The 24,446-nt window shown below is 35.4% G+C and overlaps 3 protein-coding genes across 11 annotated transcripts in view; 1 reads left to right on the plus strand and 2 right to left on the minus strand.

Annotated features, from left to right (window-relative positions):
• AstC-R1 (Allatostatin C receptor 1) overlaps window positions 1–24,446 on the plus strand; it is a 204,849-nt gene that overhangs the window by 58,187 nt on the left and 122,216 nt on the right. Inside the window, exon 7 of one of the 9 annotated variants that reach the window (XR_011418441.1) lies at window positions 9,067–9,106. The exons of the other annotated variants lie outside the window; for them this stretch is intronic. The gene's annotated coding sequence lies outside the window, so the exon portion shown is untranslated. Of the gene's footprint in view, window positions 1–9,066; window positions 9,107–24,446 lie in introns of those variants that run through there. 9 annotated transcript variants of the gene reach the window in all.
• Window positions 16,806–21,794, minus strand: LOC108065176 (gamma-glutamylcyclotransferase). Its single transcript, XM_044393817.2, has 4 exons — window positions 21,691–21,794; window positions 17,475–17,598; window positions 17,234–17,367; window positions 16,806–17,179 (listed from the first exon to the last, which is right to left on the minus strand). The coding sequence occupies exons 2-4, from the start codon at window positions 17,577–17,579 to the stop codon at window positions 16,861–16,863; spliced, it is 558 nt and encodes a 185-aa protein (XP_044249752.1). The 5' UTR covers window positions 17,580–17,598; window positions 21,691–21,794; the 3' UTR covers window positions 16,806–16,860.
• Window positions 22,145–23,467, minus strand: LOC123002966 (gamma-glutamylcyclotransferase). Its single transcript, XM_044393816.2, has 2 exons — window positions 23,033–23,467; window positions 22,145–22,568 (listed from the first exon to the last, which is right to left on the minus strand). Exons 1-2 carry the CDS (start codon window positions 23,380–23,382, stop codon window positions 22,256–22,258), a joined length of 663 nt encoding a protein of 220 aa, XP_044249751.1. The 5' UTR covers window positions 23,383–23,467; the 3' UTR covers window positions 22,145–22,255.

Here is a 24,446-nt window from a genome sequence, read left to right on the forward strand (position 1 = left end):
TACAATAGCAGTTAGCCACTCGAAAATTTAATAAGGGCGTAGCCCAGAGGAAACTATGCCAGTTCCCGGTTATTTTGAACCGGGTTCGAGTCCAGTACAAGACATGTTTTATTTTTTTTTTTACATTTATTTTTTAATTTTATTGTTGTATTTATTTTTTATTGTTATTAGTAAATGAATTTTACAACTGAAAAAAACTTTCAACTCATTTGCACCAGTGGGATTCGAACCGGGGTCCTCTCGCTTCAGGGGCAGACACCTTACCAGTTACACCATCAGACACTGTTAAGTACATGTGTCTAAGCGACACATAAAGTCATTTTTAAAATTTTTTATTAGATAAAAATTATTAAAATATTATGTGTACGCCGCACTCTCTTACTAAGCTAACATCTCATATGGATAAGATAAACATTGTTAATTTAACAGCATAGCTAACATATTTATGACTATTTTTTATATACAGTTGTGATAGATGAAAATATACTGATATATACTGTTGGGAATACTCTTACAAAAATTCAGAACGATCGGAGCATTAGAACCGAAGTTGTAGCTATTTATAGCGCACTACCACTACCTGCACATCGGCCGTTACAAACTTGAAACTTTAAACGCGATTATCTCAGAATCTTGTTTTTTCGAAATTACCTTTGCGGTGGACACGATTACTATAAAACTATTAATCCGATCGACACAAAATTGACCACTTATTTATTATAACAATAGCTAGTCCTTGAACGAAGGATTTAGAGCGTCTTTAATTGCATATTATTTTCCTTTTAGGGATACTTTTCCTAAAAATACATTGAAGCCAAATCATCAAACTTGTGGCTGTCCATACATTAAGTAATTAGCAAATGATTACTGTATGGCAAAAAAAAACTAAATGTATAGTTTTATACGTTTTCGCTATATAAAAAATCAACACAATAAAATTAATTAAACATTTTCTTGAAAATATAAAAACAAATATATTATTGTTTATAGACTATTTTTTTTAAATATACTCATATATGGGTAAAATTTTGATAAGTACCAAGATCGTAATTTCCTCCCGAATAATAAAAAATGATTTGTTTTTATTTTTTGTTAAAAAAAAAGTTTTTTTGTGTTGTTTATGGGCATGTGCTATTTTTTAGGTAGTGGACTATATTTCACGATTTTAATTCCTTAAAATCTATGGCCTAAAATTGAACATTTATGGCCATTTTTACTATTTTTAAGTCCACAATGGCCTTAAATCACCATTTTAGGCAATGTAGTCCATGTTTCCTTAAATCTAGGAATTTTTTTTTTCTGAGTGTGATTATAAAATATTACCTTTTGATTTTCCTTTTTTCGGCTTTCCCCGCCGTAGACATCGACGAGTCTGTGTGTGTATATTCCTTTCACAATTCGCTGGTCATTAAAAGGGACACGTGCAGTGAGGCACGTGACCCGTGCCGGGTTTCCCTTGTTCTCCTGAAAGCGAAACTCCGAAACTGGACCTGAGATCCCGGGGATCCTGAGACCTCTCCCATTGTTTCGGCCTTCCTTCCTTCCGTTTCGGTTTACGGGGCACTTGAGGAATATGTTTTACAATGATTAGTGTAAATATTTGAGGGCCAAACTGCTCACACACAGCAACACAATGCCCACTGCCCGAGCTCAAATTGGGACTCGAAATGAGAGGCATTTGTCGCTTAATTTTTGAACAAATACATTTCATTATATCGATGTTTGGCCAGCGCGGTTTTGGTTTCACTTCCGGTCATGCGCCCAAATGGGACCCCATCATGTTAATTTGTTATTAATTGTGCCATGTTGATTTTTGTTTTGATTTCTCTTGTGGGGTTGGGAAAGAGGAGGAATATGTGAGAAGCATAAGGATACTCTGGGAAAATTTTCGTAAACTGTTTCATTCCTTGCGAGTTTTTGGATTTTTTGGTATTTAATACACATTTCTGGCTTGGAATATTTTTAAAATATAGGGGAGTGTAGGGTAAGGTGACGAACGATTCGTTTTTTGAATGTAACTTTTGTAAAAATCAATATTTTTTAAAAGTGTAAACGCAGAAAGTTGCTTACATCTACTGAGCATATCCCTGTAAAATTCGAAATTCGAAATTCCAATGCAGCTAAATCCCACAGCGTTTGGCGTGAACCCTACTTTTTTTGCACTTTCAAAAGTTGTAGGGTAATGTGACGAACGTTGTTCTTTAATGTAACTTCTCCAAAAATCAATATTTTTTAAAAGTGTAAAAGCAGAAAGTTGCTTACATTTACTGAGCATATTTCTAAAAAATTTGGATTCGAAATTTATTTTTAATTATTTAAATTAATTTATTATTTACGGAAAGGGTTTTTTCGATACGGAAAAGAAAAAAGTAATAAGATAATACCCAAACTTACAAAAAAAAAAATGGTCAAAGTGCAAATTTTTTTTTAAATTAAATTAAACTGACGTCACTATTAAAAACAACAATAAAACTGCAGCAGTAAATGTTATCTGGTATTATTATATTTTTTTTTACAAATAATCAACGATAACAGTTAAAATTCTTGAATAAAAAAAGTTCGTCACAATACCCTACAAAAAGTTCGTCACGATACCCTACAAGGTAGACTTGGAGCAAAAACGGTGTCACTCTCAAACGGCGCAAAAGAAAAAAATACGAGGTACCAAAAACTGTTGATAAAGATCTCATGTATACGTGCATATATTTGCCTGATTTTATTTTCCACTCATCTTTGCTCTGGCACTGCTGAAACACAAGTAAATTGAATGGGTTTGCTAGTTTGCGCACCACATTTTTAGCGAAAATTACCTCACGAACAAATTACGGGACTTCTTATTAATATTACTGTAAATACATTGTCGACACGATAAGGGGAGACGACTACATTTATTTGGAATTTTTGTCGTGACGTCATATATGAGATTCGACGAGTTCGTCACATTACCCTACTCGTCAAATTACCCTACACTCCCCTAAAGATATAAATGGTTTGTACTTATACAACATGAACGAATAAATATTTTTGTGGATCATTATTTTTTTAAATGATATATCGCGAATGTCTTAGAAACTGTTCCAACAAAAATCATTTGGAATAATTACGTGTGTAAATCAATGCACATTTCCACCGGATTTAATATGAAAAAAATCTGTGACAACCTAGAGTAAATGGTTGTAATAAGGTCAACTTAGCTATTTTACTATTTTAAAATTGTTGATCTATTTCTGCTTACAACTACTTTATTCTCAACTTTAAAGCAATTTTAGACCATGCGGGCGCATCGAATTTCCCTCAACTTGCATAAATTATAAAGCGGAAGAGCCTTTTGGATGGGAGCAGTTTAATCAACATCAGACACACGACCCACGTCGTAATCCCCTTACGATGAGCACCAGATCGAGCTGAAGGAAAAGGGTTAAAAAACAAGGATGGCCCAAAAGGAGCGGGCGTGAAAAAAGAGCAACAATGTGGGAATAGAAAAATCCCCTGCCACATTCTCTTGCATGTTTTGAAGTATCTGCTGGATTCGGGGCCAGCCCATCAATGTCAGTCATAAATTCATCACGCAAATCTGTTTTGCATTCGTGCGGTCACGTGACTTCATCCTCGGCATTAGATAATGTTTGACATTCGGGCATATTAATTGTTCAAATTAAATAGATCTGCGGCTGCAGCCTCTTCGGAGTGTGAACAAAGTGTTGTTGCCACAACAACTTGAACCGAGGGTTAGTGGATAAGAGATGGGAAACTGGTAACAGAAGTGGGCCCACAACTAATGGCAATTAAGTTAATTGTGTAAATTTCAATGTGCAGTGAGCGCCGCAGGACATCGTTGCTAGCCAAGTCTGCAGGAAAGTTAGTAACAAGGGCTGATTAAGGAGTTCTTGGTTTATTTTTTTATTTGGTTTCTAGATTTTTCGGAGATGGTATTTCGGAAAAATTTTTAAACTAGTTAAGTAGTGAAACTGGTAGTTATTATCTATTTTGTTTACTGATGTACACAGAATAAAAGTCAATTTGAAATAAGATCTACCTTATTTCATATAAGTCATACAAGTTTTTGTGAAATTTATGATTTAAACATATTAAATTAATATCAGTTAATCCATAAAAATAGTAAAAATACTATTATTGAACAAATAATGTAAAATAAGATAAACATAATCCTTATTCATATGAAAATAATGTGAATAACTTATTCATTAAAAATATATATCAATCTGGTTATTTGTCAAATAATTAATTTCGAAATTTAAAAAAAGTATATGGTTTTTCATTATAGTTAGTAATTTCTATAATCAATTTTAAAAATAAAGCGCATGGAAAACAAACGTTTAAGGCACACAATTAGTATACCTGCGACTTACCTTTTGACCTCCTCTCGTCGAATATTGTACACCCAAAACAAGGAACTCTGCATGGTCCTCCGTTCCGTTCCTGTTATATAAATGCAGACAACTCCAGGAAAGGCATCAGCAGCACCATCGCCATCATCGAGGGCATTATCGTCATCGCCAGGACAATGTCAGGCACAGCTTAGGCAAATAAATAAATATATATATAAATAAATCCTGGGACAAAGGACATTGAGCAACAGAGTGTGTGAGTCAGACATACAAAAACAAATAATTACAAGTAAAAATCGCTGCGAGTATAATGGAGCAGATAATGAGGTGAGGTTGGGTGAGACCAGACGATGCCAAGTCCCCGGCAATTAAACATTTTCAATAAAATTTACACCTGAGCTCATTTTAATTGAGTTGCAGGCGGTGAGTCTGCACTTGAAAAAGGATCGGCAGGAGCAGATAAACTTGTTCTCTCCCCGGGTGAAGCGAGGCGGATTGGAGTGGAAGTGGAGCACTCGAATCCTTCAGATATAATTGCCCGGCCCGGGCAGAGATATTCAAGTTCGGTCCTCCGACTGTCTGACTGCTACTTGAAATGAAACCCCTCCCTTTAATTCCAATTGATTTTTGCTTCAATGTAGTGGAATTGATTTGTGTACGAGTGGCCACGCCCACTCCACCAAATTAGTTGCCATAAATAAGAAAAAAAGGAAATCAAAACCAGAGCGAACACAACACGGAAAAATTAAATAAGAAATTGGCAAGGAAGAACGGAGAGGACAAGTGAAATATTTTTCTTATTTGGCTGGGAAATTTGCATAAATAAAGTTGCCATGACATCCCCGGGATATTGATATGATATGGAGAAGGTAGCCGCGCCACAGATATTTGCATACAATTGCGCGATGCCCTCAGTAAAGACGGGTATTTTGAAGTGAAATAACACTTTGGAAAAAATAAATTAGGTTTTTAACAGAATATTATAAATTGTAATAGTTTTATTTAAAAAAAGATTTGGTGTACAATTCTTTGTACTTTTATTTTAATGTTATTTATTCTGTTTTACATATTTTTTCTTATTTAATTTCATTTATTTTGTTGCTCTTTTTTTTTATTTTATTTTATTTTGTAAAGTTTTCTTAAATTTAATAAAAAAAATAAATTCTCGTTTCCTCATAGAGGAATGCCAATTCGATTTCCTGATGCTGAATTTTCGTTTTGCCATCAAGCAACTCTTATGACATCGTGAAATTCTTGCCTCAATAAACATAAATTTGCACTGGCATTCGCACACCGACCCCAATAACACACCCCTCCCAAAAAGTGTGTGCAACCCTCACTGAACTATAAAAATTGCCAATAAGTTGATCCCCCTGCCGAAAAAAAATACAAAGGAGGAGGTCGAGTTCTCGGAAAATGTTGTCGCATGCAAATTTGCTGCCTGATTTGTTCATTTTGTTTCAATTTGCGCTCTCCTCAATTTCCTTTGCGCCTCAATAAAGTCCTCTGCGAGTGCATTCCGCAAATAATTGCAATGATTCGCTTCCCCAAACAAATAATTCGGAAATGTGTGTCCTGCTCCTGGTATCATTTTATTTTTTCTGATTTCGATATGGTAATTCGGGATTTTTTTTGTGCCGTTAGCCAAACATTTGATTCTTGCCCATGGGAGTGGGATCCTGGCTGCTGTCATTATTAGTATTTCACTCTCGATTGAGTCTTAGATTACAAACAGTTGTTGCCAAAAAATATATAATGAAAAATCTATCAAAGATTGTTGCGAATACGATAATAACCAATAAATACCCATTATATCCTAATTTATGATTATTATTTAAGGGATAAACAAAAGTTATGAAAATAAAATAACGGGGTCGAATTTTATTTAGATGTGATTGTAAAATTTAAGCAATTTAATATATACATATGTAAATGTTTTAAAACTTTGAGTTCGGTTTTAAATAATAAGTTTTATGTTTCATATTTGATTTATTGATTTCCTTACATTAAATTATTTTTTGATTCTACGATTATTTTTTAAATTGTTTTCCTATATTTATTTAATGTGCACCTGCTAATCGCGGCTACCTCCATCTCCAATCATTTAAATTAAATTTGCGGAACCTTTTTTTTTAGCGTTGGGACACCCTTGTCAGTTGGGCAATTAAATTCAGCATGACTTTAATTATATTTCAACAAATTTTAATAAGGCACCGTCGTCCTTCTTCTTTATACAAAATATAATTCCTTTTTTATAAATGCTGGCAAAACAGAAGAAAAAATTGTTAACAACATCAATTAAATTATCAACTTTCAGCACGTAGAAGTCTCGACCGATGGGCGAGGTCAGAAAAAATTGGCCGCTGAAAAACTTTTTCGGGCGAGTTTTAACTCAATTTGACTGCGGAAAAGTTTTCCTTCTTCTCATTTTTCCTGGAAACGCTTAACGCGGCTTAATTGTGGTCACAGGTGTTGAGGGCGAAATTTTTATCGTTCTGTTCACAGTTTACAAAAAATTGTGTACTTACTGAGGGAAAATAGAGGGTGGGTGGGCAAAAGGGAAAGGTAGGTTGGCTCATTTCGTTTAAGACAATTTTTATGACCTTTACGACTATTTGCCGAGTCGTTGCTTCGGATTGGCTTTGATTGCGTTTATGGCTCTAAACTCCTTGGGCCAGAAATAAAATTCCTCAATTTATTTGTTTGTCTTAGCCGCATAAAAAAGCGAATATCCACTTTTGACTGCTCTCTTTCTGGTAATTTGATATTATTTTCAACCCTTTTTATTCCTTTGGCTGGAGGCCAGAATCCTTAGCGCGCTTTTCAGCGTTGCGCATTTTTTAATTGCTTGAAATTTAATATTTTTCGACGAGTCTCGATGTTTGTTTTATTTTATGCTAATTATATTCGCATGCAACGCGAAGCAGTCCCTGTTTTTATCTTCCCCGCTTTTGCTGAGTTTTTTTACCCAAAAAGCCAATTATAAAATTTCATTTTTGCACTCTTCGCTTTTCAGTTTGTTATTGAAAATAGCTTTTGGCGTTGGTAATCCGATAGGCGCAATTAGCAGGCGAGTCAGGGGAGGTCAGACGAGATGAGAATTTAATAACAATAAGCAGATTGCCGGATTATTACCGCATAAGTGCAACTTCAAGGAATGGGACCGCACTGAACCCTGCTTATTTTGATACGGTTTTATTTAATAAAATTTTTTGAAAGAATAATTTATTTATTTATTAACACTGCATATATCCACTCTGGCTACAATTAATTAGTCTAAATCTATATAACCCTAACGGTTTGCCGAATGATAAGAATAATTTTTAATTTTCTTAATTATCGTATGCAAGTATTTAAAAGACATTTAATTAACTACGTGAACCCAGATATTTATCTTAATTAGAATTAATTTTCAAAAGTCGTAATGTCATTTTCGTTTCGAAATTCAGTCTGTGCCCGACCCCAACCTAAATTGAAAATTTCGATACAAGCCAAAGGTTTCTAAAACAAAGTAAAATCAGGTAGTCAATCCTCGTTCAAAATGCACACACCTATTTATATTTATGAGCTGACCCGAGTCGAGCTCCGCGAGTGCATTATAATTCAATAATTTCCGCACTCGCTTGGCGCCAGGATTTTTTAATTGCTTTTCAATAACAGGGGAGAGGAGCCGGGGTTGGCAGAATGTCCTGCCGTGGAGCCTGTTCGGGCGCTGATAAGCCGCAGGATAATCATCAGCATGGCCAACGCGTTAAAATGCTGAAAAATTCATACGTATGGAGCTGAAATATTTACGAAGCGAATTAAAAAGCGCGCTAATGCAATTCACTCGGCCAGCGCTAATTTAAATTTTTAAGTGGCCCTGCAATATGCGAAAATAAAAATTTGAAAAATGAGCAGTGCAATTTTTATTTGAAAAACCGAACTTGTATGCACCCTTTAAAATAAATATTTAAAAGATATAAGTCAATTTATTTTACACTTTTTATTGGCCTTGAAAGTTCGCTTTTATAGTCAAAGCTTTCCGAAAATTCTTTTTCCCACTATTTTGCAGTTAAAATTCTGAACAAACGGGATAGCAAAATTATGATTCCCTTTTAGAAATACCCTTCACGACGTCCCATAAAAGGGCAACGCTTGGCTGCCGCTGACTATGTGTGGTATGCAACAAATTGTTGCATGGCCTTTCAAACTAATGTCCGTTGCTGTCTCCTCTCGGTCTATCCTGTATCACTCTCTCTTTCCATCCCACTTGGTGGGTGGGCAACAATGTTGTGTTAATGTTTACACATGTCCATGACACGACCACAATGAACACGATACCAGAGCAAGCTCCATTCCGGTCCCACTTTCAGGGCAGACCAGACCTTACACAGGCAGAAAAATAATAATACAAAATATAAAGTCCCATCTAAAAATTTTAACTTTTTTTTAATAATATAAGTTTTATCAAATTTACTAGTGGACATTTGAATAAATGTATATGGTATGATTTATATATAACTATAAATATGATATGATCTTACCCAAAAATTTTTTAACAATTAAAAATTGTAATAAATTAAATAATTTTTCCTAAGATATTTAATATTTATTTTTAATAAAAGTTACTTGAAGTAGGATGAATGACCCATTTTTGTGAGGCCCATAAAATGAAACGAATTTTCATCTTATTTCAGTCCATAAAAAAATTATAGAGTGTTTCTTTTTTTCGCAGTGCACCTGGCCAAGCCAATTCAATCCAATCCAGTCGGGTCTGTCCATAAAGTGCATCAGTTGCGCTGCATTGCACTTTGGAGTTCAGTTGCGTTGAGTGGAGTGGAGTGCCTCAAAATGCATCGAGTCTGTTCGGGTGTCGATAGCAGGCCTTAATTAAAATTAACATTTTTTGCACAAAACTTAACAGGTCCTTTTTACATTGTGGGGCTACGCTTTTAGGCCAGAGTTAACTCAATTTGGGCGCCCTGGACACTGGAGAATCTCTGGGGATGTGGCAGCGTGTGTGTGTTCATAGGGGGAGCCCCTCTATATTCTATGCTATATTTCTATTGATTCTGATGATGGTTATTTAATTTGGAGCGTCAAGTGTGCGTTATTGATGCGCACCGGAGAGGCCTTTGAGTGCATTTGCCGTTTTAATAGCCCGCGGTGGTTAGGAGGGTTTTATATAATGATTTTACGGCAGCAGGGGAATATTCCTAACGTGTTCAGGATTTTGAAACGAAGAGTGATGGTGAGATTTGATGTTCTTTTAGTAAATATTGGACAAGTAAATGCAAAAAAATGCTTGACTCACTTTAAAATTATTTATTATAATTGAACAATCGAAATCAAAAAACTGTTGACTTGTAAATAAATAGTCGACAAAGATGACTTACATTTTTTTGTTAAATTTATTTTAGTTTTAAACTATGTTTGAATTTTTTCGTAATATTTTTATATAATTATTATAAATAAAACCTATTTAAGACTCAATAAAAATTTGTTGAAACTTGCAGTTTGATTTTAGGTAAGCGCTTACCAGGACTAAATTAAAAAGTTTGTATAACTTTACAATTTGCATGTCATGCTGAACTGGGTTTTCCCCATAATCCAGCAAAAAACGACATTTATCCACCAAAGGCGAAACGCGCGTATAACCATATTTAATAACCGGCTCATATTTCCACATAGTTTATTTGACTTTTTGCGAAAATGCATTTCCGCGGCAGTCGGTGAGCAGCCGCCGGCGTCAGGGGGTTAAAGTGGGGATTCGGGGTAAGAGCTGTGTGCAGGTCTGCATGGGTAAATATCAATATTTACACCTTTAATTAAAAACGCTAACAAGGTTATTTAGTACGTTGTAGATGGGAGGAGAGAGGGGAATGGGGGATTGGCCAGGAAATCTGGCAGGAAGTCAGCCGTGGCCAACAAGTGTAGCTTCGGTTACCACGCCAGCACTCTCCGTTCGTTTATTTCCACCCTTTCTGCCGTTGCCGGAAAAGCTTTTAAGCGAAAATGCCAAAATGAAAATGTAAAATTTATTTTTCATTCACTTGTTTAACTTGAAATTAATGCGCGATGTGCAGTGCAGCTGGTTCGTTTGTGTGGGAAAATAAGGAGAGAATGTAAAAGTTCGACCGAACTATAATGAACATCCGAATAACAATAAAATGCCATACAAATTCATAAAATATACAATTTTTTATTATTTCCCAGATTAAAACAAGACTCATTTGACTGCATAAATACACCATTCATAATATTCTCATTCAGCACGCTTCACCAAAATATTAAAGCTTCCTGTATTTTTGAATTTAGAACTTAGAAGTGTTAAACAGCTAAGAGTTCGACGGGAATTGAACGGAGCTTAGATGAAATTAGTCATCCGTTAGCCAGCACTGCGGTGATTTCACTCAGCACTTTGTTCACCCCGACTGCCGCTCCAAGACTGCAATTGTGTGCCTAAAATATTTGTCATATTGCACGTGCCACCAAAGGCTGCATCGCCGCCCACAGCGCGAGGTGGTGACATTAAAATCCCAAAACTCCGCTGCATGTCGTTTAATTAAAAAATGCCCCAAAAGCATTTACCCAACCCAAAGGTTGTATTTAAAAGGCCAAAAAACCAATGCAACCATTGATGCAGTATGAAAAGGGATGTGTGCATTTTAATGAAAACGGAAACCAAATAATCAGCAAGTGACAATCTCCTAGGGTGGTGGTCAAGCTTAGATGCTATAACACCACACGAGGAGAAATTTGTATGAAATCTGAAATAAAAAATTATTAATAAATACAAATAATTTTTTTTTTGGCATTATACTTTTAGAAAATACATCTTGTTTTCTAATTTTCGGTTGGCCTTTTAATGATTTTAAAAGGCCTATTATCAAATTATTGAATTAAATTAAATTTTTTATTTAATTCCCTTCCACTCGAAACGTGTGTGCTTTTACTTATATAATTAATATTCTCTTGGTAAATGTAATAAAATATTAAATTCTTTTAAAGGATTAAGAGCCCTAAATATTATATATTATACTTTAATTTACTTTTCCTATTTTTGATGATAATAAAATAAATTTTTTCCACTGCAGACGTGAACAAAGCGCCAGGGCGAAATGAGAAAAGTGCAACCCGTGGAGCGTATGAATTTAATGATTTAATCGCAGCCCCTCGCCTCTTTTTATGCCACGCCTTGTTGACACTGCATGCGTGTCAAGAGAATTTGTCAAAAAATGCAACCGCCGTTGGCAGCCTCAAGGGAAATTGGACAAAGCCAAGTGGACTTGGTCGCCGTGGAACGGGCTTGGTTGCAGGGTTGCACTTGGCCAAGTTATTGACTTTGTGTCTCTGTCAAATCCTGGCATGTGGTCAACATTTAAGTGTAATTAATGCCCGCGGCCAGTCGCCGGTTGCAGTTCATCCGATCTGTTCTCCATCCCGCGGATGCGAATATGAAAGCCAAATATTGCGCTTAATTTGATTAGCGTGTCTGCGCCCAGATTCCGATTGCATTTTTCGGTTTTATTTGTGCATCGCAGCCCGCGGCAATTATTGCTTCCGCAATTTGCCTCTTCCGGTGGGATCTTTTTCTTTATTATTTGTGTCGAACCCTTATTTTAAAATTGACAGCCGGCGACTTTTGGAAATTTATCCTAAAATCACTCAACGACAATTTTAATATGTTTTCAAAAATGTTATTTTACATAGTTAAACCAAGAAAAAGTTTTTTTTATATTATCTCTCAAACTGCAAAGATTATGGTTAAGAAATGATTTAGAAATGCGGAAAATATATGAACTATATTTGAAGACAGCTTTCTAAAATATTTTATTTCTCACTATATTTAATTTATGATATTTCTTGGGTAGTCATGGAAATTTCTTAAAAGCTTCCTTAAAAACGGTGTTAAAGACAAAAACGTATTTTTGTAATCTCTTGAAATTCATGCGTTTTATTCAAGTATCAAACATTTCAGTGCCTAACAGGGATCCCTTGGGATTCTGGCTTTCGTTCCCTTTCTTCCTTTTCATTTTCTCAGGAGGTGGCCGCTAATCGAAAGTGTTTCGACTTGGTAATTAATAGTTCTCCAACATCAGGAACTTTCAAACACTTTGAACTGTTTCAAACTATATGCAAATGGGCCATCAAGTTCAGTTCCTTTTCTTGGCCAATTTTCTTAGGCGGGTAAATTGAATTTACCTGGGGTCCGTTGAAAGGTTTTCCATTTCCATAGTTTCTCTTAACCCCTGCAAGTCCCGTGTGGCCTTTGACGCCTCGTGTGTGAAGCATAATTACAGGGAACTAGCCAAGTTCTTCAATTAAAATTTATTAGGTATTCGTGAGGGGATGGCTTTTGTGGGAAGTGTGTGGGTTTCTTTTAGTTTTCATGTCAAAGTAGAGAAGTTTTGGACGCGGTTCGATGCGGTTTTGTACTATTTTTAAGCCTTTGTGTCACTGACAAGCCAATTAATGATGATTTGTGGTCGCTTTGTGTAAATACGTTGTACTATTCTGAAATAATCGGTTTAATAATAACTTTCGAGTTGTAAAAGTCATTTTATTAACAAAAATGGCATCTCATTGATGATCTTATCGATTATCTCCCTGTCCTCAAGCGTCAATCGAGAATACAGTCTTTTATAAATATCGAGTAACTCCTGGGTGTTTTGTATTTTGGAATTGTCTTCTTATAAGTTCGTTTACTCTAAGCTTATCATCCTCAAATTCCTCATTAGAGTACCCCAAAGAACTTGCGAAAAGCAGCACAAAGCACCTGAAGAAAATTTTCATATAACAATTTCTATTAACAGTTAACAAAAATGTAGCGCTACTTACGCAAGAGTAATTAAAAAATTCATTTTGTTTTGACTGGAAGGAACGTTGCTTTAAGTCGAACTGATCATTCTACTCCTTAACATCTGAATTTATAGCACAGCGAGAGGTGAATTTGATAAAGAAATTCTAAGATTTCTAAATGATAGCTCATCAAAAATAAATAAATTGCTTTACAAGCAATAAGCACTGTTGCGTTCAGAAATTACTAGGGGGAGGAAACAAAATCTTTAATAATTTTTATTTAACAAAATTAGTAATAAACCAATCTCACTAAATATTTCGGAAAATTATGTTTGCAATCAAATACGAAAATACAGTTTAAAGCAATAATGCTTTCCAATTGACCTCGGGGTAATTCAAAATTCAAAGATAAAAAGCGAACTTGCTTATCAAATTTCGGAAAGAGAAAGTAAAAAAGTGATTATTTCATTTGTATTCACGGTTTCATAAGAAATCAGAATGTCAAAGGGGTTAAGATGTAAAATTTTTGTTTAGGCCTAGTACCTCACTTCAATCGAAAAGCCTACAAAATTAAAATCTTCATATAAAATTTTGAACACAAAATTTTCCGCCTGTCATTTTTGTATAGAAATTTTCGTTTCGTTGATTTTTTGATTACAGTGAGTACTAGGCATTAATTTGCAAAATTATTTTTTCTGGGTTTTAAAATAAAATATTGCTTTTAATATATTTACTAGGCTTTTAAAAGCAAAGCATATAATCCTTTCAAATTTATTTTATGTATTTTTTCAAACAAACTTACGTACTTTTCACACAGAAAAAAGGGAAATTCCTGTTAGCCATATCGAACACATTCGCATATTAAAGTGTCCAACAAAAAAAGGAGCAAAACCCATGGCAGTCATAATGATGACACACTTACCACATAAACCGCACGCACCACATATAACCACCACCGGATCCACTGAGAGTGGTGCGAAACGCCCACCGAGGGGTGGGGTGAAAGCGCCATAGAGCCGGGAAAAACCCAAAAAAGGGTTGGCAACTGGAAAGGCTTTCGCAGCTCCAGAATTGCCTCTAAAATGCACGCTAATGAGTTTCAATTACGACCAACTGACAAGATGGGACGCTGTGAAACAGTTTTTATTTTTATTGACATGGCATTTGTGCCCCACACTCCCATTTCCCCTGGTTGTTTTCGGTGTCGTCGCTTCTGTTGTCAATTTGCGTAAAATTTTTGTCCTTTTTTTGAGTGTTTGTTTGTCGCTACTTTGATTGAAACTAAACGACGAGCTGAGCTGCGGCTGAAGGTGTGGCGGTTGGGGGAAAGTACAGGGAGGGGTTTCGGATCGAGTGCTTGATTTTAATTAAATTCTCATTCCCACAAAAGGCGGCAAAAGCAGCTGAGGCCTTCCTCATCTAACCTCATCGTCCTTTCGTCCTGTGGCTTCTCTACTCTGCTTCTGTTCGTCACTTGTCATTCTGATTTCGGTTTGCACTACGTCGGGAAAGTATAGGGGTTATTAAATCGTGTTGATCCTGAAAAACATAGTTGAAAACTTATTTGAATTACATATCATTTCTCAGTATAAAAAGTGATATCTGCAACTATTATTTTTAATACATTTTTTACTCGTTGTTAATTTTAAAGAGTGCAGTTTTTTCCATATTTTATAAAACTGACCCCCAAATTAAAACCGTTTTTGGTACTAGTATATTTTATCACCATTTTCCACATTTTATTTATGTAAATTCACATTTAAGCTATTAAAACTATTTAAACTACTGTTATATAAAAATAATTTACTTTAAATCCCTATTTAGTTATTGATAGGTTAGTTCAATTAGAAATTTAGGGTATGAACAGAAAATTTTTCTGTCAAATACTACGATTTTAAAATTTGTATAAGTAAGGTATTATTTATTTATTTCATTATTTGAATAATCAAGAATTGTATGAATATAAAGAATTGCTTGCTTTAGTAATTATTTATTATTAATATTAATTACGTTTATTGTTTAAAAATATATTTTTAAAGTACCTATTACAAGTTTTTAACAAAACATTGGTAAATATTTAAATAGGATACAGCCTATTCGGTGCTCATCAGTATCCATTCGCTGTCCTTGCTTTTTAAAATCGTAAACTTTTATGATTACAAGAGCGCTGGTGCGTTTGTTGTTATTTGTGGCGCTGCTCCTGGTATCGTGGTGTCCTGGTGCTGTCGCTTACTTTGTGGCCAGGAGTCGGTGTTGCCATTGGCACATGTTACAACGAACGAGACCCATCTAAATGGTTATGGCGCCGTGCATTTTAAATAATTAATGGCCGAGTTGAGGACGAGTGGAGTACAAGTGCACATTGCACACAAACTCAAACTCAAACTCAGGCGGCACAGCAGGAGCAGCCATCTCGACGGGGGCGCCACAAATGTAATAAAAATGTTGGGCCAAAACTTTGACCAAGAAGCCGACGACGAGGCAGAAGTTTTCCGACTTTGGCCAAAAATCGACTCGACTGCATTTCAATTCCCAAACGATTATAAACTACCGACCGTTTGCAAATTTAATTTACAACTGCACAAAGTGAACAAACCGCAACAAGAGAGCTCGGAGCCAAGTTTTTACTTTGTTAAAGTCGGAGGGCAGACTTTTATTTGCCACCTACACAACAACTTTGGCTAGAGGGTCAGTTTGCAGCTGGAGCTCCTGGAATTAGCTGCTAACTGGAAAATATATATGTACATGTATGCACTGAAAAACAACTCAGTGGGAGGAGAAAATATTTAAAATTTTAATTATTTTTTGAGCGAAATAAGCGAGAAACACATTTTGTATTTATTTTATATCCGAAAACAGGTTTAAAAATACAGTTTATGTTTCCTTTTTTGGTGTGTTTCAAGTTCCAATTAAAAACTCTACAAAAAAAATTAAAACAAGTTTGTTTTGTTTTCTTTTTAAAATTAATTTTTAATTTTAATTAATTAATTAATTAATTAAATTCTCTTATACATTGGATACCTTTTTAAATAATAAGTTGCAATATTTTTTCATGGTGTGAGATACAGATGCAAAGTTTCCTGAAACAGGAAATTATGTTTATTATTACTTTGGCACACACAATTTGGACTCCAAGTGGCCAAAAGCTTCTCCCCAAACAATATGCAAATGTTCAGCAGCCAGAGGAGCCCCAAAAGACTGTGAAAAGGAGTGGCCCACTCCCAATTTCAGCCATTGTCGAAAACTTCAAATTTAAATTAATAAGACGGGAGCCAGGATCGCCCGGCTGGATGAGCTTCGTTAGCCCCGTGGAGCATCATCATCAGCAGCGACCTCTTCCTTGGAGTGCACACTAAATTGCACTTTAATTGCACTTTAGGCGAGAGCCAGTCGATGAGAAAAACCCAAAAGTTTTCGGCCATTGTCTGAATGGGGTGCAGACGGGAAATTGGTAATCATCATAAATAAGTGATTGAAATTAATTAAATTCCGTTTTGCGACAGAAGCACTTTCCAGGAGAGCCAGATAATCAAAGTGTTTGTAAAGAGTTTAGCAGTTTGTTTGAAGGAAAAATAAGCCTAACAACAAACCATATAGAAAAATGATTTAAAAAATAATTTAATTATTTTCATTATATTTTTAGGATAATTTCAAAAATAGTTATACAAAATGTGAAGTTTGTACTTTAATAATTTCCGTGGAATATTTAAATAAAAGATCTATGGAATCAACTCAGTTTCACTTGGTCCAGTTCCAGTTTTGCCTCCATTGGCGGCACTTGTTTGCCATTATGCCTTATGCCCCTCAGCCATTTTATGTACTCCTCGGGAATTCCCGTTTCGTTGGCTCCCTTTACCAAGACCTTGAGGTATGTTTGTGAGGGCTGACGATCGTAAGGTATATTTTCCTGGACTCCACCGGCATGAAGCTCTGATTGGGGCTGGTTCGTTAGGTGATAGGCACGACAGGTGATGCTGGTATCTGTGGTCAGCGAGTGAACGGGCACGCTAATCGGAATGTATATGCCTTCGGAAACTCCTTCCTGACTGAAAAAAATATAATTATTTTAAAGTTTCCACAAAATACGATTTAAAACTTACTCATCCAAGTCCTTGAGGTTGCACATATCAATCTCCCAAATGGATCCGTAGACATGAGATCCTTGAGTGGGTACAATTGTGGCGGGAGCCCCCAACCAGTTTCTCGATCCTGTGTGAAAGTCCAGGCGGAAGTTCTGTGGATAAGTAATATAGATATTTTAAGTTATAAGTAAGATAATAATAGGGATTAAATTAGGTCGAGTTCCTTCTTTTTCTTTATTTTTTTTAATTTCTGGAATACCTCTAGTTTGCCGGCACCGATTCTTCTGGCAGTGGGGTTTTGTATGTGGATCCGACTGGCCAGCATATTACTACCGAAGCCGAAATAAAAGAATTTACTGCCCATATTTATGCGAAAGCTGAATCTGAAAGTAGAAAATGTTATACATTTTTAAAATAAAAACGTGAATGATCGGTGAAAGTAGAATGATCTTGAATCCTGAAAATATTATGAATCAAATAAAAACACCTCTTAACGAGGTAAAAAACTAGTGACGATCGCACCTTCAACATACAAAAGTTCTGATATCAACATTTGTGACGAAAAATTATTACACTCGTCATTAAATACACTTTCTAATATTTTCTCATTCGGCCCGCCCTAGCAAACTATTCCACCCTTTTTCCCTTTACAGGCATTTTCTATTGCAGCGTGACGAATGAGAAAAGATTAGAAAGTCTATTTAATGACGAGTGTAATAATTTTTCGTCACAAATGTTGATATCAAAACTTTTGTATGTTGAAGGTGCGATCGTCACTAGTTTTTTACCTCGTTAAGTAGTGATGTAAATTTGGGCCGAAACTTCGATGTCGATGTTCATCGTTGTTTGCAAAATGAAACATCGATGTTGTGTGGAACATCGGCTCGAAACATCGATGCATCGATGTTTTCGACCCATTATCTTATTTTTCCTAATTCAATTTTACATAAAAAAATAGGAATTAAGACTACAAAAACAAATGCTTTCTTAGTTTTTAATTTTTTTATTTTGTTAACCACTTAAAACTATATCAATTCGTGAGCAAACATAAGAATATTACAGCATCCATCACAATTAAAGCAAAAAACCCCGAATTTTTTCCGTGCGGCACTGAAACCATATGTGCTTAAGCATCGACGTTAAACATCGATGCATCGATAAACATCGGCATAACATAAAACATCGAAAAACATCGGAAAACATCGGCCAAAAAACATCGATGCTCGATGCATTTATTAAACACTCAGGAAGCGTTAGTTGTTCTGAGCTGGCAAAAGCGGCTATTTTCGTTTCTGAATAACTTTTAAACGCGATTTTTTACATAAACATGATATATACCAAAATTTAAGGAATCTCAAACAGCTAAAAAAAAAGTTAAAAAAAAATGGTATTTTGTTTATATCTTTTTAACTATTACATTTTCACAAATTGCATATATAAGGCGTTATAGCATTTAAAAATACCTTTTTAAACGAGATGCAGCACAAGTAGCTTTAGTAGTATAGAAGTTACGGCTTTCCGAATTTTAGCTATTTATAGCTGTTTTCCCGCTAAACTAGCGGGTTTTTCCAAAAGTGGTAGAACAAAAGTTTTTTATATCGATGTGATGAACGTCATATCAATTTTTCAGAACTTCAAAAACATTTTTTGGACAAACTGACAAACAGAATTAAATTTTCATTTTGGGAAGAAGAAGAAAATCTTATTTTAGCTATAACTTTTGAACGGAGCGTTGTAGGGCGCTTGTCGTTAATATTTTCAATTTTTAAATTTCCCACTTCAATTTAAAATTCCCGCCAGTTTTTGAAGTTGCCGCCAGGAATTAAAATGGCAGAGCCAATTTCAAAAAATTACGGTTTTTACAACACTGAAAAGACGTGTTCGATAAAGACTTTTTGAGCAACTCTGGTCCCACACTTTTTCGATAAACAGGCCTGGCTGCCTGATGCATTTCGATTATTCGGTCTTTCCGTTTTGAACCTTGGCCGTGTGAAGATCGTTCTCTCCTGAGCGTATTTTATTTAAACCCAGAGATCTACCCAAACCAAATCGTGGAAAATATCAGACATCTTCAGCCTTTTATAAGGTTTTCTTTTACCAGTGGGTTCCTGTTGATTAAAGGAAGTAAGTTTTACTATTATTTCGTGGAAAAACCCCACTTATAAAGTAATGCGTTTTATAGGAAAATTCTTGGAAGTCGAGTTTACTCCTTCACGTGGCTTACGGCCCAGGAAAATTTTCCTCCAAGATTTTCATCTGCATCGTGGAAAATTGAAGTCGAGTTTACTCCTTCTACCACCAACGCCACAGGATTGTCAAGATTTTCATCAGCTCTCCACATCCATCATAGAGCATCAAACAGAAGTCTAATCAAGAAAGTGAACAAATCCAATCAAGAAAACTGTGAAAATTTCAACCAGCGTTGCCACCTAGCGTCCACGCTGAAAATTCTTGTGAATTCTGGTCCAAACAATTCCGTACAAATTCATGCACGTCAGTGCCAACAACATAGTGCACCGTGTGTCTCACATACCTACATAGTGCAGCCCTCTGCTGAAAGTGCGCAATTTGTGATCCAGTCTAGTTTTACCAACACAATTTAAATTTAAATCAGTTAAATTCTTATCAACTAAATTCCTATTCGTAATTTAAATTACATTTCTTTATCGCTAAATTAATTAAAACATAGATATCAAATAAGCAGTTAACGTTAATTTCCTTAAATCCTAGTGTAATCAAATAATTCGATATGCAGTAAGCAAATCTCGTCATGAGAGCAAGTGTTTAAGCCCCTGGAAGTGTTTTTCCCTAATTTATCTTTACATTCAGTCAATTGAAATGCAGTTTTCAAATTTATAAACAAATGTATAGCCAATAATGCAACATATTGAAAGCGCTTTCAACGTTGGATATTTTGGGTAAGTGATCGGCTCCGGTCGTAATGCTACACATTTTGATTGACTGTCTAATATAATATTTCAATGATTTTGTTATTATAAAACAAATTCCCCCATGACTAAAATACTTGTTCAGTGCTCAGTGAATTCAATTACATTTAATATTTTTGAAATCAATTTTTAATTCAAATTAAATTTTCTTGCTTTGGTTTAAATATACTCATTTAATATGAGCTTAGCATAAACTTTATATGAACCCCAACTTTGTAACTTTAATGATCACCTTTGTTAGTATTACTTTTCATGTATTAAACCTATTATAAACATGAATTGCTAAATTTTTTTCTAATAGAAGCTTGCAGCGATGAAGATGATTAGGAGTTAGGCGTGTGTCGAAGGGATCACCAACTTGTGTCAGGTTATGCGGCTGTGGTGATCATGGTAGGGTGGGCAATGTCAGCGGCAAACAACATCTTCGCTGCTGACACCGACACACACACATCAGCTGCTGCCATTCCATCTAGGCAGCACCCTTCTTTTCAGGTATTACCTTCCTCTTTACCCCAATCTTAGTTCTGTCCTCCTACAATTAACCTCTAAGTCAGTTCGCACGCGAATTTAAATAGGATGTTTTATATACATATGCGAGCAAGTAGCACTGTGGATCAAATTGGAAACTCACTCCCTTTACCGACGAAACAAGAGCCGGAACCAGCGCGTGCCCCACTTGAAGCTACACCCACCATCTTTCGTTGCTGTTAGAATCATTCGTGATATGCTACAGCGTCGGATTTTATCATATTTTCAATAGGAACTCAACTAAAGCATTGCGAGGGGGCATTTATCCCCACCGGCCCCAACAGCTCCAAATTTCGAAATTTGCACTTTTTCACTTTCACCGCTCTCTCTCCCAATCCAATTAATTTTCTTAAAGTCTTGGTATGCAATCCTTTAAGTTTTTGCAATACCTTTCGATTGATGTATTACTCATTACGGTGATGTATTACTCATCGGACTATCACAGCAGATTTTCATTTCTTCGTGTATATAAGTAGTCGCCTTCGCACACTCTCCTGGTGCGCTTCGTCACTACATGGGCTGCCGTCCATAGTGATATATGGCAATAATCCTAAAAGATTATTGAGATTGAAGTAAGTTTTGTAAGCACTGGAAGACACTTATTGTACAATGCATTCAAAACTATGAGAGGGTTCGTGTCTTGGCTATACCGCTTCGATTCAATTAAAAAATTTAATCACAATTAAAAGAAACTTCACAATACAATTAAATAATAATTTATTTTTATAATTATTTATTTTTATAAATTATTATTATTAATTTTCTCTACGTTTTCGATTTTGAAGCACACGGTTATGCGCCCAGCTGTTAAATAAGCTTATCTTGTGGAGCTTTTGAATCGTAAATCAAATCAGCTGTTTTAAGAACATATGTTTGTAAAACATAAATATATAAGCACTGTCATTGCGATTTTTTTTTAACAAACTATTCGAATAAATTAAATCTATTTGTTACTGCTTTACTTTAAAATTTTAAAAATTTGATGACGCGTCAACTTACACTGAACACAAATTTTGTTTACACGATTCGGACGGACAGACGGATGGAAGTGAACTGATCAGAACGATACAACTTTATAATATTTGCCAGTAGCAAAGCAAATGCGATAATGCTTATCAAAAGTTTTGCTATCTCGCGTTTAAAAGGTTCGAAACTTAGCTAATTGCTGGAATAACTATAACAATACCCTTAATCAAATACTCGAACCAAAGCTGTAACTGGCATGTCGACTTTCAACCGCTAAAATAACGTAAATTACATTTTGTATTTAAAGTTTCAGGCGCCATAAAAACATGGGGGATTCTCCGAAAAACCGGAATTGTAGTGCCACATTTTTCCAAATTTTGTAAGTGCGCAAAAAAATAATAGCACTTTTTTATTCTTAACGTAGTATATTTTTAATACAATGCTTTTGTTTTTTTTTTTTGTGTGCGGTAGTGCAAGCACATAAAGTATGATTTTCCAATATTTTATATTTTTATCTTTCTTTTTGAAGTTCATATGGATGTCATACATTTATTTTCTTTGTTTTTAATTGTTAGACTTTTTGATACGAGAGTATAATTTAGAGTGCAACATTCTGCAGTTCCAGCTTCTGCTCAAGATCGCTTGCCACGTGACCATTATGCTTGATGCCCCGCAGTCGCCGAACATAATCCTCGGGCACGGAGCTCTCGATAGCGCCCTGTACGAGGCATTGTAGATATGTTTTTGAGGGCTGACGGGATGCAGGAACAGAATCCTTCGACAGTTTGTAGAGATTGGTGTCCGGCTGCTTGGTCAGTAGATAAGCACGGGCAGGAACTGGATCGGATTCGCCACGGGGTTTCACGTAAACGGTGCGAGACTCGTAGATGCCCTCATGCACGCCTTCTTGGCTAAGGAAGAGGTTATAAAAATATAAACAAAATTTACTTTCGATCTTTTTTAAATTTTTTTTTTCACCATTATTTATTTTCAAGGACTAAAAAAACTATTAAAAAAATGTTGATTTATTTGTATACAAAAACGTAATATTTAATTTAGTTTAAAAATATTTGAATCAAGGCAGAAAATATTATTCGGTGTTAGTCATACTAACTTAAAACATTTTATTTCAGCAAGAAAAAGAATTTCATACATCATAGTTGAAACATTTTAATTAACTAAAGTTGTAAAATTTATTTTTTCTATATTACAAATTAATAATAACCGCAATGGAAAAAAAACAAAGCGACAAATATTTAACTTGAGTATGAAATCTATGGACTTCCTAGGATTTTTTATTTGTGTACCAATCATTGTGACTTAAACTGAATAACTTTTATGGATCACTCAACCTCAAAATCTGGTTAATACTTACTTGTCTATATCCGGCAGATTGGTAAGGTCGATCTTCCAGAGAGTTCCCCACGCATGATCCCCCTGCGTTGGCACAATGGTGGCCACGGCTCCTCCCCAACGAGCCGATTCGAAGGCAAAGTCCAGTCGGTAATCGGGAAGCAGGCCGGGACCAACTCTGACAGCCGTTGGGTTCTGGATGTGGATCCTCTTGGCCAGCATGTTGCTCCCGAACCCAAAGTAGAGGAACCTATTGCCGCGCACCTCCGGCAGATTCAAGGTGCCATTTGTACCTCCGATGCTGTGGCCCTGAGCCTTGGGGAGAGCCACCAACAGACAGGTGACGACAGCGATAAGACAATCTCGATTCATTATGAATGTGCAAGTGTTTCTTTTGATTCGACGCTTCCGAGTGATTCGATCTGTCTGGAAGCCGAACGGCTACTGAGCGCTTAATTTATTTTCCTGCTTTGTCTGCCCCGGAGATTTCTCTTCTTTGTGTAAATCTATGTCGTATACAAGTTCTTTTAATTTATTTACACATGAGCTAAACAAATTACTTTTTGCTGTGTCTTGTATGTATATTTTATACTAATTCTCATATTTATATAGATTATAACATTTGTTTGAAAACAACCGCTCGACTGAATTTCTCATGCTTTCTTTTGTGCTCTAATCAGTTAGAGGAGGTCTTGAACAAAGTCTGCATACAATATTTGTAGCAGGGAACTTATAGTGTGTTTAGACTGGGCAAATCATCGACATGCGAAAGTAGAATGTTCTGATTTTTTTCCATAGGAACCCTGTGGATAGAAGAAGAGAAAATGTTCTCAAATGTTTGACGAAGGTTCGAAAATTTACTAGAAAATGTAAGGAATACAAAAGTAACGCCCGACTTTTATGTCCTTTTTCTTCAAATTCGTATGATTTAAGGCCGCATCTATAATGTAAACGCCTTGCATCAGTTTTGAATATTCGAAAATGATTCTAGTAGTCTAAATACACTATTAGTTGTATTTTTTCAAATATCAAAAAATCTTTATTTGGAATTTTTATTCAGTAGAGAAGATTTTGTTTTCATAATAATTAAACACAGTTTAAATTAAATGTTCAATATGGCACGACATTACAAACTTAAATTATTTTATTAATGGTATTTTGTCTGAAGATCAACGCATGAAGAAGTCTGTCGCTTAGGTACTCTACCAGTTTTTATTTTGGGAGGAAGCGCGAAAGAAAGAAGGCTCTTGGACATATTTCATATGTCCTTGCTACTTCTAACTCCAGTTATTACGTCTTCCTTAGGTTCGTCGCTTTGACTTGCAGAGATCTTCAAGGGTATATACACAGTATATCGGTTAGGTTTTATATTTGCTGCCTCGAAAAAAACTCACAAAAACATCGCCTATGATTAAATGCGAAGAATTTTAATTTGT

Source organism: Drosophila takahashii, chromosome 3L (genome assembly GCF_030179915.1).
Source record: "Drosophila takahashii strain IR98-3 E-12201 chromosome 3L, DtakHiC1v2, whole genome shotgun sequence".
Lineage (NCBI taxonomy): Eukaryota > Metazoa > Arthropoda > Insecta > Diptera > Drosophilidae > Drosophila > Drosophila takahashii.

Excerpts from the sequence above, each read along its gene's own strand:
- LOC123002966 (XM_044393816.2), bottom strand. The coding sequence starts at position 23,382 with ATGAATCGAGATTGTCTTATCGCTGTCGTCACCTGTCTGTTGGTGGCT. Across the intron at positions 22,569-23,032 it reads AATCTGCCGGATATAGACAA|CCAAGAAGGCGTGCATGAGG; the intron begins GTAAGTATTAAC and ends CCTCTTCCTTAG.
- LOC108065176 (XM_044393817.2), bottom strand. The coding sequence starts at position 17,579 with ATGGGCAGTAAATTCTTTTATTTCGGCTTCGGTAGTAATATGCTGGCC. Across the intron at positions 17,368-17,474 it reads TCGGTGCCGGCAAACTAGAG|AACTTCCGCCTGGACTTTCA; the intron begins GTATTCCAGAAA and ends ACTTATCCACAG. Across the intron at positions 17,180-17,233 it reads AACCTCAAGGACTTGGATGA|TCAGGAAGGAGTTTCCGAAG; the intron begins GTAAGTTTTAAA and ends TATTTTTTTCAG.